The 13,072-nt window shown below is 44.8% G+C and overlaps 1 protein-coding gene across 1 annotated transcript in view; it reads left to right on the top strand.

Moving 5' to 3' along the window:
• The window catches only part of RIGI (RNA sensor RIG-I), a 49,242-nt gene that overhangs the window by 10,715 nt on the left and 25,455 nt on the right, over positions 1-13,072 (top strand). Inside the window, exon 4 of the mRNA XM_078775525.1 lies at positions 2,413-2,505. Within this exon, the coding sequence (XP_078631651.1) occupies positions 2,413-2,505 (93 nt within the window). The remainder of the gene's footprint in view (positions 1-2,412; positions 2,506-13,072) is intronic.

The raw sequence follows: 13,072 nt of genomic DNA, 5'->3' as shown, positions 1-13,072 counted from the left end.
TATATAATGTCCCTTATTTTCGATTGTTTGATATTTTCCACAAGCTATATAATGTCCCATATTTTTCTATACTTTGCCAAATGGCACATCCCATATAAATGGGCTTTTAAAATTTTTTTATGTATACAACATCGAGGCTCGTGTAAGAGCCAACATTAATGACAAAAAAAAACGGACACAGAAAACATACAATAAAGGGAGCGGGAGGCAAGATGGGGAGATAGAGGGAAGCACACAAGGACAACAGTAGAGAACAGGGACATCGGGAGATCTGTAGGAGGGAGAGGGCTTGGGGGGAGGAGACATGGGAATGGGGGGTGGCGGGGGGGGGTGAATGCCCCTGGCATTTTTTCTGTGCCCCTGGCATTTTTTCCAAGAACTGAATGCTATCTACCGAGTGCCGTTCCAGTTATATTTTGCTTTTCACAATTCCTCTCATCACGAACAAAATGTACATGGCCTCCTAATAATTTGATGATAGTTTTATACACAGTATCAGGAAGCTATTTTGTGATTGAGTGATCAATTTACAAATGAGTGTTTGCAAATGATTTATAAATGATTTACAAATGATATGTTGAATTTTAAAAGCAAATAAACCTCTAGAATTTAATGTTTAGATTTTGCACACACGGCCTCCCGGGTAAGTCACTTACGAGGGTTTGTATGCACTTTAAGCCCCCGTGAGTAGGCAACCCAGCAGGAACATTCACATGGCTGAGGCTAAGGAACTGCTGAGCATGACTTAGGGGGTTGCCATCGCATGCATTCTGCGAGCTTCAATTTTAGACTTGTCATGATTTTTGTATACTTGGTCTAGGCTCGTATAAGAGCTAACGCATAGAACATATAATAAAGGGAGCAGGAGACAAGATGGAGAGAAAGAGGGAAGCACAACAACAGTAGGTAACAGGAACATCAGGAGATCTGTGGAAGAGAGAGGGCTGGGGCGGGGTACACAGGATAAACAAGATGGACACTACAAGGTATTTCAGGAAAGAAAACAGGGAATTTGAAGAAGGTGGATTTGGGGTGTATTAACAGGGGTAGAAAAGATCAAGGTTTTGGATAGAGGAAGATAAGAGATGGTGGTGAACAGCTGTTTTAAAGACCTGGAGGGAAGAGTGGGATTGAAGAGAGTGAGGGAGTTTGTTCCAGAGGTGGGAGAAAAGAGGAATGAAAGAGTGAAGGTGAGCAGAGAGTCTTGATTTTGGGAGTTTCACCAGAGGGTTGCTGGCAGATCTTGTGCGTCCTAAAGGAATATTTGGGGGACAGAGCACAGACAGAGCAGGGGGAGCAAGGCCAGAGAGGAGATGGTGGAAGACAGTAAGACCACCAACCTGGCTGCGGTGAGTAAGTGAAAGGCCCTCGGAGATAGCGTCATCGTGGGAGATACCAATGATTTTGAAAGCCTTGGTTTCTACAGCGTGAAGCCGAGCTAGGTGTGAGGCAGGAGCACCAGCCCAGAGGGGAGAGCAGTATTCCATTGAGCTGCAGATGAAAGCCTTGTATGTGGTGAGGAGCTCAGTTGTGCTAAGGAAGGACTTCACACGACGGAGGATGCCCAGTCGGCGACTGGCTTTGGAGGCCAGATTGGAAATGTGGTTTTCTCAGGAAAGATCATGGCAGATTGTGAGACCCAAAAGCTTGTGACAGAACTTCTTCAATAGGATTTTCAGAAAGTAGATGGGGGGGGGGGGGGGGGGTGTCCAGATGGTCTCTTCAGAGAGAAAGTGAGAGTATGAGATTTGTCAGGATTGAAAGACATGTTCCACTTGTTTGACCAGTTTGTGATTTTGTCCAGGTCTGCAGAGAGTGAATAGGCTGCTGTCAGCCGATCTGAGGGTTGAGTTATGGAGCAGCAGAGAGTGGAGTCATCAGCAAAGAGATAGAGAGGATTTTCCAGAGAGTCGGAGAGATCATTGATGAAGACCAGAAAAAGCACAGGGTCCAGAACACTACCTTGGGGAACTCCAGCCTGGACAGGAAGGGGAGATGAGAGAAATCCATTTAGAGCCACACGTTGACTACGACCAGAGAGGAAGTCGGCAAGCCATGCGTGGAGATTTCCATGGATACTATAAATGATGATGCCTATCTTTTTACAAAAAACACAAGATGGCGAGTGCTTGTGAGGGTAGCCGCTCACTTTACAAGCACTAATCAAGCTGGCCTAGCAGACCTCATCATCTACCATGGCCTGGTTCTGCTCAGCTGGTCGGAGCATTATAAACATGTCTTATGTGACTTAGCTGGGTTGACAGATTACTGCAAGTGTAAGCAAGAAAGTGAGAAAATGAATGAATCAGTGAAGCTTTGAGATGTGATTGCTGTTGGGTTGATGATGATTTTAAGTGAGAAGCTGATAAAATGAATGGATTAATGATGGATTGAAATGCGTGGTTGCTGCAGACCGAGGTGATCCTCCTGGATGTGCATGCTTCGGCGTTGCTCCCTTCCCTCTCCAAATCACTGCGTCTGAGCGACAGCGAGCATATATTGAGGGTGGGTGTCACTTATAATTCCCAGAATTCTTACCAAACTACAATCTGCAAATACTTTTTGGATGTAGAGGATATTATTTGTTTATTTATTTATTTAACACGAACCAGGATGTAAGATTTTGAGGGGGTGGGGCAAGGTACATATTGCTATGCTTGTGGGGAAGGGGGCGAGATTTGGGATCTGTAGTTAGTTATAAAGCCTTATATATATAAAGTTATATAAAGCCTTAGGCTAACCCCCGCTCTAGCGGGGAAAATGGCCTTAAAACGATCATTCATTCATTCATTCATTCAGTTAGTTATAAAGCCTTAGGCACCATTTGTGTTCAGTTAGTGTTTTAACCTTTTGAACTATATGTTATGGACATGTGATGGGTAGAGAAACTGGCCTGAACTTTATAAATGTAGAGAATTAAGAATGTCTAGTGCACATGTACTCTCTGTGTGTGGAAATGGCTGAAACCTGGGTCAGGGGTCAAGGCCTGCTCAAGGTGTCTCTTCCGGCCTTGGACTCGGCTCAGGTCGGCAAAGAGCATGATCTCCGGCCGTTGGTGTGAAGAGATGACTCTGTCGCTACGACTATCAATCCGGGCTATTTGCCAATGCAGGTACCGGAACAGCCCTCGTGATTTTTGGGAACGGCCCTAGGTTCTTTAGGCCTGGCTCAGTGCGAATGGGTGACTGTGTGCTTGGTACGAAGTGGCATTCAGTTTCCATCTTTTCACGTTTTACTGTGCTTTCTATTCGTTGTCTTGTATTTTCATTTCTGGGATATTGTGCCATCTGTCTTTGCGTGTCACAATATTAATTATGCAGCCATTTCTTAATGGCTGGGTATGCGTTTGAGTCACCACCATTTTTGTGTGCCGGCAATTGGGATGATTGATTAATGATAACCCTTGGAGGGGCTAAATTGTTAGTCACTTTATTTAATTAACCACATTGCTCGTGATGCTGGAATCCTGGGGTTAAAATCTAAACATGCACGGGATGAACAACGCGCCAAGCAATCGCTCAGGTGTCTCTTCGGATAAATTAGCCGAGCGCAGCTCATCCGTTACGCAACCCGAGGATGTCTTATTTACCTAAATAGTGATTAAGCAGGTTTGGGTGAGGGCCATCAACACGACAATATTTTCATTACCTTTGATTAATGTGGCCTCGTTTGAAACGCTTGATTTAACTTGGCCCACTGTTGAAAACATTCATTGCAGAAGGAAGGAAAGATATGAAATTTGCACAAAAAGGATGTGCCATGTTGATCAAAATTAGAAGTTATGGAATATGAATATGTAATAGGACGTGACACACGTACGAAGGGCTGATTGGCCTCAACTTTTGTCCAGGTACGACGGGGGGTCATCAATAGCACTCTAGAGTCATGCTAAGAAGGTAAAGGCCCACCTGTATTTGCGCTTGCTCACTAGGGTTCGCTTGCGGTGAACGTGCTCAGATCAAAACCCTCTCTACATTACTTTCTTTATCTTTATGGGATATAAACTTTGTTGACACCTCTTCATGAGGACAATCACAATCCATAAACTTTTGTTGACGATGCACACCTTTACGTGAAATGCGATTCCAAATAATATTGTCAAACAACAGAAAAACAAGCAAGACGATTTTTTTAACACCTCCATTATCATAATAACATATATCCCACAATTCTTAAATCTTACCAAAACCCATTTCGGGAATTTGAGCAGAATCCACTTTAACATGCACAAGCCGATGCCCCCTGAAGAACGGCATACTCCGAAATGCTGCATCACTGCATACTCATTGTAGCTCTCTACCTGAGCAGCACTAAGATCAATGCAGAGCTGCATTTAAACTGCTAACAAATTATAGTGGTGGTATGCGATGATAATTATTAATCGTCATTTTTCCGAATGGCCTGGTCAAAGGCCAGATCTTTCCCCACTCACAAATCATAAATACATACCCTAGCAAAGCAAATGCAATTGGCAGGGCTTCAAAGTGCAGTATTATGAAGTAAACATCCAAAAATAAAAATAAAAATAAAAAAATTCAAGTGTTGATACAATCAAATAAAAGACCAAATAAAGCATTGGAGTCATCAGGAGAAATCCTATCTTACTATAATTCACCAAATGTCCGTCCATCCGTCTGTCTGTCCGTCTGTTTGAAGGTACCGCAAAAACGGCTGAACCGATCGCAACAATATTTTGGGTGGGTAATCCTGGGACCCCCTGGAGTAAAATAGGCTATATTGTTTTTCCAATTTCAGCTTTGGCCTCCAGCATTTTCAGGTTTGGACTCCCGCATAACGTTATTGTCCCGGGTACCGCACAAACGGCTGCACTGATCGCTGCATCGATCGGCTGCACCGATCGGACTCATTGACCTCGGACAAAGACCTTTTATAAGGACATGGGTTGAATCCCTGCTTGAGAGAATGCCAACCTCCTCCCCGCCATCACGGTCGTCTCTCCAACTCACAATCCCACGACATATGTGGAAAGGACGACCAAAAACCAATTATCTTCTTTTTGATTCGTATATAAACATCATTAAAAGTAAATAATGACCTCAGCCAAAGTTCAAATGACGTGGGTTTAATCTCTACATGAGAGAATTCCACATAGCTATTTGGGCGGTGTATAAACTAACAGATCGCTGTCTCCATCGATCTTGCCATGGCCGTAACACCTATCGGCTCAAAATCCTTTTAACTGTTGACTTGGTAGTTTTTACAATGAAGGAAACATTAACAATGTTGTTAAAAGTTTATTTTGTGATTAATTTGTGATTGGAGTTATGTTCTTTGGAATGAAAAAAGAGATATCGAGTTCAAGTAAATGACGACATGCCGTGATGGTTTCTACTTTCTAAACGTGAACTTTGCGGATCGCCATATGCAGATTCGCCACGGTCCCACGATCGATGTTTCTATACGTGAACGTACCCGTTTGTTTGCGTACGGGTATGTTTTTCATAGAAGTCCTTCACGAACTTGCTGTCCATGTCTGATGTGCGACTGAGGGTGCTACAGGAATGTGGAATTTAGCATTCGCCGTATCTGCATTGCCTATTTGCTTCTGGCCTCATCCATGCGTAGCATGGGTATCTCACTCGTTATTAAAAAAACAAAAACAAAGATGGCGTCATGAGGAAGAACCTGGATAGGATGCGGGTTTCGGCTGATATTCCTCTGCCATAAAACCCATCCAAGAGCAGCCAGAATCGATTTCTTGATGAGCCTTTGCTTCATAAATGTAATCTCAACGGCTATCGCATTGGAGAGTGTTACGGATTAGTCACTTCCGTTGTAGTGGTTTTCATCCACTGAAAACATTTCTGATTCCATGTATTATTATTGTTGTCATTTAAAGGAAATAGATATTTCTGTTTTCAAAAGGTGAAAAAGTTAGTGTTAAAAAGAAACAGGAAACCGGATCGGGAACCGGACGATGAAGAAGAAGAAGATGAAAAGAAGGTGGAGCAAGTGGAGTCGGACAAGAAGGATAGCTTCTGCTTGGTCTGGAGCGAACGTTGGCGAGCAAGAGTCACGAGTGAACTTTGGGTTTCCCACGAAATGGATTCCTGCGACAGAGTGGTTATCGCTGTGACAGACTAACCTGCGTGTCAGGTTTTGCGATCGATTCCGAAAGAGAATCGTTGGACTGCCGTTACGTCTCGAGTACGGCCGTCGGCCATTTTGGCTCGCGCGCTTCGCGCATCGAGCAAGATTTATTTGCTTCGTCAGCCGTTTTCACCGCCTTCAGACGTATCTGGTGTGTGTGTGCACCGTGGCTTTTGAAGATTAATTTGCGGTTCGCCGACTGTGAGCTGTGAAAGTCCATACCCGAGGGTGTGATTTCCCAGTCGCCTTGAAGGCGCCTTTGTGCAGCTTTTGGGCTGTGTGACTGTACTTGCCATCCGCACGGCATTCTGGTCTCGATTGAACATCGTTCTGGCGATCACTGGAGTGAAGCAACTTTGGGCTTGAAGCCGGGAATAAGAGACATTGGGGATGTTCTTGTTTCACTAACTTGGAGCACAGTGAGTTCTATATTACAAAACTGATGGTACCATCATAGGACATATTGATTGTACTCTTGAATACTATTATTGTTGTGCTGTTATTCTTGTGTGATCTTAATACAATATTTGTTTGTGAGTAACAATTGGGGTGGCTTCTCCATTGATCTTTGACATACAGAATAACACATTTTTCTGCCGTGACTCCTCTCGGGGCTCGGAGGTACACCGTGACCAGGGGGTCGGGGAGGAGCACGTAACAGAAATTGGGGGCTCGTCCAATTGGCTCGGGGGCTCGAAATTGGGATCCTCATCCGGGATTAAATTCCCTGAAAACACTCGTCTGGGATAGAATTCCCTAACATTCCCAAAATTCCTAAATTTTGAATTTTTCTAACATTCCCAACTTTTTCAGAAAATTTGAAAATTTTTGTGTGAAGGTTAACAGGTGTTAACTGATAGTCACCATGGTGTTTGACGCAGAAAAGTTTGCGGCGTCCCCTAATGAGGCACAGTTCCTAGCATTAAAAAGATCGGAACTCTTGATATTGGCCAAACATTGTAACTTGGAGGTCCGAGCTCATATGAAGAAAGCAGAGATGCGGACATTGGTGGTAGAATCTCTGGTGGGACAGGGAACATGGACAGAGGTAGCCTTGGATTGGTTACCCGAGGAAAAAGAAAATGTGGAGCTCCGGAAAATTGAGAGGCAACTCGAGAGCCAGGAAAGGTTAAAAGAGTTGGAATGGAAAACCGAGGAGAGAAAAGCAGAGGAAAGGAGAGCTGAAAGAGAACTCGAGGAAAGAAGAGTAGAACAGGAACGAGAACTCGAGGAAAAAAGAGTAGGACAGGAACGAGAACTCGAGGAGAGAAGAACAGAGGAAAGGAGAACTTAAAGGGAACTCGAAGAAAGAAGAGCAAAGGAAAGAGCAGAGGAAAGGAGAGCCGAAAGGGAGTTAAAGGAACGTGACATGGAGTATCAGAAGGAAGTTAAACTCAAGGAGCTGGAATTAATGGGAGAACGGAGAGAAGTCGTATCCATGCCGGCTAGTTCGACAACTAGTCAGAACACCTGGGATGTTGGTAGGCATGTGAGGCTGGTTCCACCCTTCAATGAAAAGGAGGTAGCCAAGTTTTTTTTACACTTTGAGAAAGTGTCTCAAATGCTAAAATGGCCCGTGGGGTCCTGGACTATGTTAGTGCAAAGTGTTCTGGTGGGTAAAGCTCAAGATATCTACTCGGCTTTACCGATTGACCAATGTGCAGATTATGAGATAGTGAAGAAAACCATTCTCAAAGCCTATGAATTGGTCCCTGAAGCTTACCGGCAAAAATCCAGGAATGCCAGGAAGAGGGAGAGTGAGACCCATGTGGAGTTTGCCAGAATGAAGGAAACCATGTTTGATAGGTGGTGTGATTCGAAGGGGATTGGGAAAGACTTCAAACTGTTGTGACAATTGATCTTGGTGGAGGAATTCAAACAGTATGTCCACTCGGACATGAAAGTACATCTGGAGGAAAAGAAGGTACCAGAGTTGTATGAGGCAGCAACCGTGGCAGATGACTATGCCTTGACACATAGGATGGGGTTCCACAAACCTAACCTCCCACCTAGAGTTAGCCAGGGGAGTTATGGTAAATCAGGGGCGGAGAACAAATATTCGTGGAGGCGGTCTGGAGATGACTATGAGGACAAATCTGATACCGCGACTTTTAGGGATCAGAAGACTACAGTTCCAAGACAGACTTATCTTCCGGGGGGCTCGAGGCAGAACACGAGTTTTTCCTCCGGGCCTACTTGCACTTTTTGCAAGAAACCTGGACATTTGATGTCCCAATGTTACGCCCTGAAAAGGAAAAATCAGGAGCGGAGTCAGACGAGTACAACTCCGAATGCATTGGCAAATGCGAGAAATCGTCCTTGGAGGACAGTGCCTTGTGAAGGTTCCCATGCCAAAGTTACGGCAGAACGACCTTGTTCAAGAGGGTTACAAACCATTTATTTCAGAGGGGTTTGTGTCACTGGATGGAGACTTAATGAACCAGAGGCCTGTTAGGGTATTGAGGGACACAGGAGCACATCAATCTTTGATGCATGAAGGCATTTTGCCATTGTCAGAGAAGACGGAAACTGGTGTTAGTGTTCTTTTACAGGGGGTTGGTGGTTATGTTAAAGCTCCACTTCATGTCATCCATTTAAAGTCTGATTTGGTGTCAGGACCGGTCACCTTAGGTTTACAAGCCACTCTACCTGTAGAGGGAATATCTTTTGTTATCGGGAATGATTTGGCCGGTGGTCAAGTTTCTGGTAACCCGATGTTTGTTGAAAAGCCTAGTATGGAAAATAACACTGCACAGTTAGAGCAGGAGATTCTGGGTATCTTTCCATCCTGTACCGCGACTCGTGCTATGGGTAGGAAGCGCTCTGAAGGGAAGAGGAAGGTAATGACATCACGCTTTGCACAGACACGTCTTGTCAAGTATCCTGAAACAAGGTGTCAACACACACAAGTCATGGATGGAGGCAATATTGGCATCTCTTTGTAGGTGGACTGAACTTCAACACAAGGGAAGATGTTCTGGACTCTGTCTTCGGCAAAAATGGACCACTCTTGGAAGTGTTGCTGATAAAAGACAGGGAGACGCAAAAGTCGAGAGGGTTTGGCTTTGTCATGTTTGAAAACACAAAGGACGCCAAAAATGCAGAAAAGGATTTGAATGGCAAGAATTTGGATGGTCGGACCATAACAGTAGAGAAGGCAGGCCATGGGCGTCGAGGGGGCTACAGAGGAGGAAAACGTGGAGGTAGTTTCAGGGGTAGCTATGGCTCCCGGGTGGGAGTAGTAGTTGTGGTGGTGGCCGCAGTCGAGATTACTATGGAGGCTCCCAGAGTTGCGGCAGCTCCCGAAGGGATGATTATCAGGGTAGTGGCCGAGAAGGAGACCGCTATTCACGTGACTAAAGCGACAAGCGCTCCAACCGTGATTATTATGAAAGTTAGGAAGAGTTTGAAGCACTGAATGCTGCGGAGCAGCTGAGCCAAGATTCCTACACGGATTAACCGTGAACTCCACGTTCCTAAAAGCGTCCATGTAGTGAATACTTCCAGGCCTCACCACCCAACCACCATGAAACCTGGCTCTCAGCTCGGCCTCCTTCAAAAAGTGCTATAGATTTGCTTTGTTTTGGATTTTTGATCACAACCCCTTAACCTTCATTTAAAAAATAAAAAATAAAAATCAGAGGTTGATGAGATGGAGTTTGGCCTTGCAGGAGTTCAACTTGGAAATTGAGCATGTAAAGGGCAGGGACAATATCGTTGCTGATGCTTTGTCCAGAGTTTGTTTGTTAAAAGAGTTTTTGCCTGCAAAGAAAGTTTTCACTATGTTCAAACTTTCTTTCTTGAGGGGGGGAAGTGTTACGGATTCGTCACTTCCGTTGTTGTGGTTTTCCTCCACTGTAAACATTTTTGATTCCATGTATTATTACAGACTTGGCATTTAATATGGAATTTTTGTTTTTTGTGGGGGTGAACTTACTTTTCAAGATGACAGAACCAAAAGTTCATTGGAATTATGTTGAAATTATTCTAGATTTTGTTAATGTGACCTTTAAAAGAAACAAAAACCACATTTGACATTTCAAAGGAAATAAATTGATCCTTGAAAGTGATGTAAACTGATATCGAACTCAATTCACGGACAGTACTGTGTTAAACTTCTGTACATTTTCCAGAAGTATCTCTTTATTTTGCATATTAGCCAAAAAAAAATTCAACAAAAACAAAAGCTAAATTATGACTGGGCTTACAGGCAGTAAAATTACAGTTCAGTACTTCGTGTAACCCCCAAGAGCATTCAGGGGAGCACGTTCACGTCGAGGCATGCTGTTCACGAGATTTGCCAAGGTTTGGACAGGAATCGCTTGCCATGCAGTGACAATAGTCTGCTGCAATTCACGCACAGAGGCAGGCTGCTGGTCCAAGTTGTCGATTTGATGCGTTAATTCTGCCCACAAGTTCTCTATCGGATTCATATCCGGGGACATCGCAGACCACTCCATATGCTCTACACCACGGTCAGCAAGAAAGTGTTGGATCATGCGAGCACGATGAGGCCGTGCATTGTCATCTTGGAAGACAACGTTTCCTCGAAAGGCTGCACGAGCAAATGGAAGCAATGTTTCTTCCAGAATGACCCTGTACTTGAACTGGTTCAGGTTTCCATTCAGAACAACCAGGTCAGTTTTGCCCTCTGCATGAAAAGCAGCCCAAACGGTCACCCCACCACCGCCAGCTTGGACTCTTGGCACGATACAATCTTCGTTGTGGGCTTCATGCACTTGTCTGCGCACTCGGATGCGGCCATCTTGACGATAGACCAGAAATCTAGACTCGTCACTGAAGGTCACGTGATTCCAGTGTCCTGGCTGCCATTGACGGTGCAATCGGCGCTGGCTGTGTTGTCTGGTCAGGCGTGGCTTTCTCAGGGGACGCCTGGCACGATAGCCTGCTTGAACCAGTCGTTGGTTGACTCGCCTTCTGGATACAGGCACATTTGTCAGTTGCTGCCACTCAGCCCTAAGCCGATTAGCTGACTTGGTACGGCCATTGCAGATTAACCGGTGCAGCTGGCGATCATCCCTCCTTGTGGTTCTGCGTGGACGTCCTGGCCTCGGTATTGGAGTAGGGACACCCCTCTGAGCATTTAGTTTCAGGATATTTGACACCTGACCTTGAGTGATGCCATACTGCCGAGCAATAGCACGGTTTCATGCCGGAATTTCGTAAAGCCACCACTCCATGACAAACAGCATTGTCGAGTTGACGGACCATCTCCAGAGGAAGCGGCAATAACTTTTGTGGACGTGCAGCAGTTGTTTTCCACTAATACAGAACGCAACAACCCTTATATACCCGATTGTGAAGCCAATCGTCAAATGTACCTGTCCTTACATTTTGTCACGCCACCTGTGATATAATCCTGTTATTGACTTCTTGCTGCGAAAGACAATCAGTGACATGGTTCTTTCAACAAAGACATCACCGAAGGGTAAAAGAAACTAACCAGATTGATATACCGAGTTCAGAAAGTAAACCCAAGTCAAGAAAATTAAAATATTCCATATTAAATGCCAAGTCTGTATTATGGTTGTTTGAGGGCAATAGCAATTATTATTGTCAAAAGGTAAAAAGGTTAATGTTTTAAATAAAACAGGAACCGGACGGCGACGAAGAGGAAGAGGAGAAAAAATGCGGGGCGAGTGAGTTTGACAAGAAAGCCGAGCTGCTCCGAGTTCTGAAGCGAACGTTGTCGAATGGGAGTCACTAGCGAACTTTCGGGTTTCCCGGGAAAGGGATTCCTGCGACAGAGTTGTCATCGCTGTGACCGATCAACCTGCGTGTCAGGTTTTTGGCGGTGGATTCCGAAGAGAATCATCGAAGGGCAGTTGTGTCTCGAGAAGGGGCCGTCGGCCATTTTGACTCGCGCGCTTTGCGCGTCGAGCAAGGTTCTTTGCTTCGTCAGCCATTTTCACCACTTTCAGACGTATCTGGTGTGGGTGTGTGTGACGTGGCTTTTGATTGGAAAATCTGCGTGTCGCCGACTGTGAGCTGGGAAACGTCCATACCGGAGGGTGTGATTTCCCCGTCGCCTGGAGGGCGCCTTTGGATTTCCCAGTCACCTTGAGGGCGCCTTTGTGCAGCTTTGGCTGTGTGACTGTTCTTGCCATCCGAACAGGATTCTTGTCTCGATTGGACATCGTTATGGCGATCGCTGGAGCGAAGCAACTTTGGCTTGAAGCCGCTGAATAAGAGACATTGGGGATGTTCTTGTTTCACTCACTTGGAGCACAGTGAGTTATATATTACAAAACTGATGGTACCATCATAGGATATATATTGATTGCACTTGTGATTACTATTATTGGTGTGCTGTTATTCTTGTGTGATCTTAATACAATATTTGTTTGTGAGTAACAATTGGGGTGGCTTCTCCATTGATCTTTGACATACAGAATTATTTTTCTGCCATTTTTCTGCCGTGTCTCCTCTCGGGGCTCGGAGGTACACCGTGCCCAGGGGGTCGGGGAGGAGCACGTAACAATATTTTAAGTGATTCTTCACCATTGAGGGATCGGGCCAAAAACGATATGTAACATGATATTTCAAAACGTTGAGGAGTTATAACAAAATTTGGTAGATGAGTTGTTTAGGTGACATCAACAAGTGATTAGATTTTAGTTCAGGTCCAGATCCAGATCCGACCTATCGGTGGGACACAAAACGAAAACGATTCAGCCTGACGGCGGTATGTGCTCTACCGAGTGCCGTTCTAGTTTATGTCATTTTATCACAACAAAGGATAATGAGGAGCATGCCTCCACCCTGCTCCCCTTTACACTCCCCTTTCCATCCACTTTGGTTTTCAAAGTTAACAATTTGCAATTTGTGCACTCATGATATGAGAGTTTGATATTCTGTGAGATCATTCAAATGGAATGAGATTGGGCCCATGTCAAAAGCCCTGGTAGAACCACATTTTTTGCCTTTTGGGCAATTCCCC

Source organism: Myxine glutinosa, chromosome 4 (assembly GCF_964187855.1).
Source record: "Myxine glutinosa chromosome 4, kmMyxGlut1.1, whole genome shotgun sequence".
NCBI classification, from domain to species: Eukaryota; Metazoa; Chordata; class Myxini; order Myxiniformes; family Myxinidae; genus Myxine; species Myxine glutinosa.
Note: the sequence above shows the minus strand (reverse complement) of the source record. Positions and strands in the feature narration are given on the sequence as shown.